Source organism: Gigantopelta aegis, chromosome 15, assembly GCF_016097555.1.
Source record: "Gigantopelta aegis isolate Gae_Host chromosome 15, Gae_host_genome, whole genome shotgun sequence".
NCBI lineage: Eukaryota > Metazoa > Mollusca > Gastropoda > Neomphalida > Peltospiridae > Gigantopelta > Gigantopelta aegis.
Window position 1 is genome coordinate 37161405 of NC_054713.1, and position 8731 is coordinate 37170135.

The 8731-nt window shown below is 34.9% G+C and overlaps 1 protein-coding gene across 1 annotated transcript in view; it reads right to left on the minus strand.

The window, feature by feature from the left end:
- Positions 1-7975: 7975 nt before the first annotated feature.
- The window catches only part of LOC121389804, a 932-nt gene continuing 176 nt past the window's right edge, over positions 7976-8731 (minus strand). Inside the window, exons 1-2 of the mRNA XM_041521453.1 lie at positions 8042-8731; positions 7976-8006 (exon numbers count right to left, since the gene is read on the minus strand). The exon at positions 8042-8731 is cut by the window's right edge and continues 176 nt beyond it. Coding sequence (XP_041377387.1) covers positions 7976-8006; positions 8042-8731 — 721 coding nt within the window. The remainder of the gene's footprint in view (positions 8007-8041) is intronic.

Sequence of the window (8731 nt, forward strand, 5' to 3'; positions counted from 1 at the left end):
TAATGTGCTTTAGTGGAGTCGTTAAAGAAAAAACAACGTCTAATTTTTTTTCAAACAGTTTATTGTAGTATTGGATGAAACAACAAAAACATGCAGCGAAATAAGAGAAACATTTACAGAATCAATTATTCATATTATCAACTTATGTATTAAAACAAATAAGTTTGTAACTGTACAAAGGTAAGATATATTTTCAAGAATGATACACAGGAAGATCCTTGTAACTACAGACACATATATATTTTGCCAACCCTATCAAAGATATTGGAAAAGCGCACATTGTATACTCCCATTTAAATGATAGCTTTAGATTAGTCAAGTTTTTGGAAATATCATTCATATCAAACGGCCCTTACACAAATCATAGAACTGTTGCTGAAAGAGGTGAATGAATGCAATTTAGCAGCCTCTGTTTTCTTAGACTTCAAAAAGGTATTTAATCTAGTAGACCACAAGTTCGTAATATCAAAAATATAATATTACAATTTTAATGCAAATGCCATAAAATGGATATCCTTATATAAGTAACAGAACAGAGCCCGTTTGCACAGGGAACTCAATATCTGCCCTTGCATTGATGAAGGATCGGCATTAGGGCCTTTGATGTTCATGCTATTTATGAATAAACTACCAATCACTGTCAATGGTAAATGCAAAGATCTATTTGCCGATGGTACTACCTTCTATAATTCTGGTCCATGCTTAAATTTAATTGAAGCCAAATTGTAATAAGATCTACATACAGAAGACTGGTACATTAAAATAATATACTTTTAAATGAAAATAAAGTTAAATACATCTTACACAAATCTCTCAGTGTACAACAATACATAAATCTCTATGACAAAGATACAGAAATACAAAATATGTCAACATATAAACTACTTGGGGTGAATATTGACAATTTTCTCCTGTGGAATACAGAAGTTGTTAAAGGGACATTCCTGAGTTTGCTCCATTGTAAGATGTTTCCGATTAATAAAATATTTCTATGATTAAACTTACATATTAAATATATTTTCTTGTTTAGAATATCAGTGTCTGTATATTCAATGTGCTTCTGGTCGTCTTAATATTTCTAAGAAGCACAAACTGAATTTTGTCTTCAAATAATTTCGTACGTACGATAAAAAATAAAATGAAATTTAACCTAGTACAAATATTACGATTAGAAACACGTTTAATATACAGCCACTAACATTTTATGCAGAAACATATATTTGATATGTAATTGCAATCGTTAAAAAGTCTCCGTTTGTCGATAACATCTTAAAATGTGCAGCAATCTCAGGAATGTCCCTTTAATATCTGCAAATCCTTCACCTCAAAATTATGTTGCTGTTAAAAATTAGAAAGTACCTACCACTTAATATAAGATTGCTTTAGTTAAATGCTTGCATACATCCTTTACTTGACTGCTGTCTGAGTACATGGGGAAACAGTTTCAAGCAAGAAGTAGATAGAATTTCTAAATGACTAAACAGAGCGTCTTGCATTAATTTAGACAAACCAAATGACGAACCTTCAAAACACCCTTTTAAGCAATTAAAATGGTTTAAAATGGATAAAATAGTCACTTACCAAAACGCTGTTCTGGTTTATACATGGATATGCTCGTTAATATTTCTAGGTTATGTTTAACAAAATGCAGTCAACCTATGGCCTACGGTCTGCTAAAAAAAAAAAAAAAAAAAAAAAAAAGCCCAAACATAGAAGTCTTCTTAAAAAGTTTCCAATTTTTGTTTATGTTCGTGCCTGGAACAGTTTGCCCTCTGATATTAAAGAGTTCACAAATCTCAATTAATTTCAAAATTAAATGCTTTAATCGTCTATGTAATGACGTTTAAACCCATCATTGTCCAGTATTAGCATATGAAGCATATATTTTTGTGTATTTCTGTGTGTGTATTTATGCGTGTGTATATCCATGTGTGTTTACATTTTGTTGTTTAAGACTAGAATTATACAGAATGTACAAGTAGTACTATTATAACCACCATGTATATGAAACAATGAATTTAAATAAACAAAACGTCTAGATATGCGTATGTAAAAACGATGAAAAGGTAAACGCGAATATAAAAAGCATAAAAAGCACGATTAATAAATAGCTAGTAGGCGTTTTTTAATGTAATATGTGTCATCTTATTAATGTTGCACGGCCTTTTGTAAGCTGGGGAAGTAACCCAAACTAAGACAAATCCTGCAAGGACCACCACAAGTGATGAAGATCCACCATTATCATGAGATCAGACTAAATAAAGTTGAATGTTCTTTTTAAGACACCATGATAATTCCACGAGTTGCCTTTTTGTTTTCCTGCTTTCGCACCAACAAGAAGTTCGCAGTTAGAGACGTCACGTCCGGCATCAGACTGAATGGAGTTGAAGTTAATTCCCCAGCACACGAGTTCGTTTGTGCAAACAAGTGCACATTGTATGCGAGTTTCTTTCCAGAGCTCAATTACTGACGAAGACGCTCGTCTGGTCTCCGTCTCCGTCGTTTGAAACAGTGAGAATACTCCTACAACTGAAATGTTAAAAATGCAGTGTGTATCTTTTTATGTTTGTAACTGTGTACTCGTTGTGATACATAGCTGTGATTACGTACAGATAATAATAAAAATCATAATAATCATAATAATCATAATCATAATCATAATAAAACAAAACAAAAAAACATTGAATTTAGTAAGTTTTGTTTTGCCAAATTCAGGTAGCTTTAAAACAAAATGTTGTAAAGTAAATATTGTAAATTCCTTTAAATTAAGAATTAAGAATTCGTTTTACTTATCTGAAAAACAAAGCTTAAAACAAGTTAAAAGAGTCAAGTTCAAACAAATGCAAATCAGTTCCAAAATAAAACTTGACAACTTTTGTAAATGTAAGTTATACTTACTTTTGCAAATATGTAAGTCGTGTTTATTGGAATTACAACACGGCATCTCAGAAGTCCCATCAACTGAATTAAAAATTAGAAGCAATCTAAAAACTAAAACATTATTCACTTATTTATTTTGACATATTTATTTATTGTTCAGTCTCATTTTTTTCTTTTCTTCAAATGTATATACGTTGATGCCTTCACTGCAAAGAGTAACTTATACATAAATTTAGATTTGTAATTCGTGACGTGTCCTCCCACACCCCCAAAGCTTAAAGAAATCATCATAATTGGGTGACGTTAGTGGTTGTTTATGTAATTAGGTATACGACGATGATAATGTTGCTGCTGTAACTGCTGCTGATGGTGATGATGGTGAAGATGATGATGAGGATAATGATGATGATGATGATGATGAAGATGATAATGATCATGATGATGATCATGTTCATGATGAAAAGTAAAGTTTGTTTTATTTAACGACGCCACTAGAGCACATTGATTTTTTATCTTATCATCGGCTATTGGACGTCAAACATATGGTCATTCTGACACTGTTTTTAGAGGAAACCCGCTGTCGCCACATAGGCTACTCTTTTTACGACAGGCAGCAAGGGATCTTTTATTTGCGCTTCCCACAGGCAGGATAGCACAAACCATGGCCTTTGTTGAACCAGTTATGGATCACTGGTCGGTGCAAGTGGTTTACACCTACCCATTGAGCCTTGCGGAGCACTCACTCAGGGTTTGGAGTCGGTATCTGGATTAAAAATCCCATGCCTCGACTGGGATCCGAACCCAGTACCTACCAGCCTGTAGACCGATGGCCTGCCACGACGCCACCGAGGCCGGTGTGTTCATGATGAAGACAATTACAAATCCATTCAATCACCAGCGATTAGATAACGATGATGACGATGGTAGTTTTAGTGATGGAAAAATTATATTTATGCAGCTAGTAAGTATTATGGTGATGCTAATGATGATGATGATGACGATGATAACGATTAGGTTAATTAGAAATCAATTCACTCACTAGAGATACAGTCTTCGTTAAATTGTCCATCGTCATCGTCGTCTGAAAAAGCATCAAACACAAATCAATAACAGTTATCTCCCTTTATTCCTATTTCAAACATCTGCTTTAAAATTTTATATTAATCTCTTTGTTTACCATTTAATGATTAGGTAAATTAAATTATGTATTAACATATGTATTTGTTCATTTAATTTATATACTAGTATTTACATAATGCTAAGTTTGAGATATTTGAAGTTATGAATATGAAATCCTACCAGCAGGTTCTCTGTTCTGGCAACATGTTTCTTCATCCGTCCGTCCATCACAATCATTATCGACCCCGTCACCCGGTACACTGTTAGAAACCTGGCACAACTACAAAATAAAACATCATTATTGATTAGTCTAAAGGCAAATTAAAATTGAAATTTCAAATTGCTACGGTTTAGTATACTTATTAATAATATCCCATCATAATTATGACAATTACTGAATACGTTCATTGATATATTCTTACGTGTAATAATTGCATCATAGTTATATTCTTATAGCGTAATTACCATAGCTGTATTCTCGTAGTATAACTACGTCATTGATATATTCTTACAGTAATAATTACGTCATAGTTATATTCTTATAGGGTAATTACCATAGTTGTATTCTCGTAGTATAACTACGTCATTGATATATTCTTACAGTAATAATTACGTCATAGTTATATTCTTATAGGGTAATTACCATAGCTGTATTCTCATAGTAACTACATGAATGATATATTCTTACAGTATAGCTTATTATACTTCCGTTGTGTTATGCATTCTGTGAATGTATATCAAATAGTTACGTCATTGCTATAGTCTCGTAGTATAGAACATATAACTACGTCAATTCTGTATTCTTATAGTGTAATATCATACTGTGTATAAACATGTTATAATACGCAATATTAGTGAATATATTCAATAATAGCAGGATAACAGATTACCTGCCATTGTTTTACCCACAAACATTAGACATAAAGGAAACACTGAAGGTATCAAATAAGTTGCATATCTCAATATGTGCATAGAGATTCAAAGAGACACTGGCCTCCAAACTAATCAATTTATGTCGAGTAATATACCCTATGTAAACCGGAATTCCCTCAAAACCGAACATTTTACAGTCCCAGTACAGAACTAGACCTCTCTAAACAGGATCTCTCTTAATACCGGACATTTCTATGGGTGCCAATGGTGTCCGGTTTAGAGGGATTTCATTGTATATATATAACAAAACTATTTATATCAAAGAAACTACTCAAGCTTGTGTAAAACCTATGTTAGACAGTTACCATGTATTTTATTTAGAGACTAAAAGTTTGTTTGTCGACACCACTAGAGCATATTGATTTATTAATCAACGACTACTGGATTTCAGAACTTTGGTAATTTTGATATATAATCTTAGAGAGGAAACCCGCGACATTTTCCATTAGTATCAAGGGATCTTTTATATGCACCATCCCGCAGATAGGAGTGCACATACCACTGCCTTTGATATATCATTCGTGGTGTACTGGCTGGAACGAGAAATAGCCCACTGACGGTGATAGATCCCAGACTGAACACTTTGCCACTGGGCTACGTCCAGCCCATATCTAGAGACTATGTATATTCTTCATTTGTTTTCAGAGCTCTTTCCATCCCACACAGAACGTGAAAGACAGATGGTGCATTCTGGGTGTATCATGGTTCTAAGAATTGTGTCCAGTGACTTGTATTGGTGTAGCCAGTGTGTCATCTTATCAATTATCTCAAATTTGTTCTGGGCTATCTCCAGGTGGTATGGTAAGTTGATATTATACTACAAATCATTAATGAGGTGTTTCTTTGATGCCTGCTAAAGAACCAAGTTTTAGCCTAGTATCGGCTCAGACAGGTGATATGCTGTGAATGAAGTGTCCAAACACTATCTAAGAAATTTTATATTAGTCCTGAATGAATGAAGAAAGCTCTAGTAATTTTATTAATTGCAAATCTTAATTTGTACAAGTGTGTATTAGTTCATCACGTTTGCGATTTGGCAATTCATGGAAATTACAAGTTGCATTACTAACATGCGAACAGAATGACGGTTAGCTTGACATAATGTGAATGCGATTTTAGGTTCGGCATCAATTTTATGTTAACCACCTGTTCTTCTCTAATCGCAGAAACAGATGAGTTGTTGCTCTGAGCAGCAAATAAAATCAGAGTAAATTAAGTCATTATCTAATTTTTTTAATTTTAAACATCTTTCAAAAATTATGAAGGAAGGAAGGAAATGTTTTATTTAACGACGCACTCAACGCATTTTATTTACGGTTATATGACGTCAGACATATGGTTAAGGACCACACAGATATTGAGAGAGGTTTCCTCTGATGACTGTGTGTCAGAATTATTAAATGTTTGACGTCCAATAGCCGAAGATTAATAAATCAATGTGCTCTAGTGGTGTCGTTAAACAAAAACAAACTAACTTTTGATGTCTACGGTTTTTTCTTCTCTTTTCTCGATTATCTGTCGAAATAACAATAGGTTAGACACCAAATAATCCCAGTTTAAATGCACAAATGTGCTGAGGTGTCATTAAGCAAATATTCCTTTCATTTCATAAAAAAGTAGCTTTTGTTCCGTGTTTAACTTGTACATAATATAGTACCGTCATACAATTTCGATCGACATATGTTTTCGATACTTTGTTTGTAACTGCATGTATTGCGAGATTATGCGAGATATTACGTCACTATCAGCCTAAACATAAACAACGAAGTGTCTTTTACCTCACAATATTAAAAATGCTTCAAGTCAAGCTGCCAACTTTATGTTTTAATTATAATACCATAAATAGTGTGCATGTTATCAGTTTTTCGTAATGCAATATTTTGGTACTAATGAAATGCCTCACATAGCGAAATCCAGGTATCACAAATCCCTGCAAAGTTATCGTCTGCAACACTGACATCTGACCTGCCAAAGGTCGAGGATATACCACGTGATCATTACGCTGAACAATTAAATGTATGGAAGGTTTGTTGGGTTACCTCTTATGTCATTCACAGCAAAGATCTTTTCGGTAATTTCTGGTGGGGGCATGTTTACATGTGCATTTACATTTACTACAAATAAAGGTGGTTTGGTGGAATTAGATTTTTTGCAAATATATAGTTCTGTATCTCTGTCAGAGTACTTAAGGTGACAATCTGAATTTCGGTGTCGTTGACACGTATAACAAGAGGATTAGACATTAGCCTATAACGAAAACATAATGTAAATATGTTTTAAGTGAACACTGTCTATTGGTCTGAAGATTATTCAATATGTTTTACAAGTTACAAACATTATATGATTTTATTTTCAAAAGAAGATTTTGATGTAAATTATTGCACGGAGTATAGACCCTTCACTGCCATAAAAAGGACAAAAATAGACAGCCAATGAAACTATCGAAAACATATGACGTTTGTGAAAATATTTGGGAAACACCTGTACGACTTAGCAGCTAGTGTTTTTGGAGGAAAATTTGGTGTTCATGGGAAATTATCACTGTTTTTCACAATAAACTAACGTGACTTGAGAAAGGTAAAGTAGTATTGTATGTATGAAGTATTGTTTTTATTATATTTTAATGTTTTGCTTATCGTATCGAAAACATATGACGCCAGGATATATACTTACAGGGTTGATGACATCCGGTGAAACACCTAGAGATATGGCATGAGATCTGCAAATCCCTCCAGTGTACAGATACGCCACGAATTTGTCCCCGTCGATGTGGTAGATGACGTGGGGAGTGAACTCTGCACCAACCGAAACCTTCGCCGCCTTGTACAGCGTGGTTCCCTCTACCAGATTCCATATCGCTGAGATTGCTTTATGATCAAATCTAATACCATCAATGACATTGTTTCTTGCTATAACCACGACGTAGGAAGTATCAAGCATTTTATAGGAGAACGAAGTGTTCTGGTATGCACCGTCTCCTGGTGTAAGAATGTGCAAATTCGGATTTGCAAAGTGTAGCTTTTGTACTTTTGCCGTTGAAATACTAATTTGCGCTACTATTACTGGTTTTGTTGCTTTAATGAAAAAGAGGTCATCGAATTTATCAAACCATTTCATATGTTGTCCCCTTTTTTCTAGCACGTGGAGTCTCCCAGGCAGCGTCACTCTTGTATTGACCTCTGTGGCGATTATTCGATATATTGAGCCTCGGTAGTTTTCTCGGTAAGGATAGTCGAATGCGACGTACTCCAACCCTGCCCGATCAATTGGTGGCATCTGAGCCAGCAAGTGTGATCCCACACATTTTGTGTTCTTTTTGAAGACGATCGTTCTATTAACCCCGCTGTACACCGCCACGGATTGGCTTGCACTTACGAAAGTACCCGTCAAATCGTGCTCAGTTTGTATCTGAAGTGTTTCCAGAGACTTGAGCCACACCTCGGCGCACTCTTCTGCGCCATACCAACTGCCGTTCAGAAACACACGTTCGTCGTTTACCCATGGTGGAAATGTGATCGTAAGCCGAGTTGACGTAGCTCTGATTCCAGCACTGATGGTAACGAACGAGGCTGCATTTTTCACTGTCCATTGTATAGGTTTATATGAAACAGCCACGTACTCCTTTCCTAGAAAGTTGTCTGGTATCGCGCTGAACGCATCTCCACGTAACTCATACGTATTGCTTCCCACAACGTCTATTAGATCAGAGGCCGTGATCACCAGTGTCCTTGCCGAGATGCTAGTTCCAGGTGGCATGCGAAATTTCTTCGTTAATGTGATTTCCTTTGATGTACCAGGC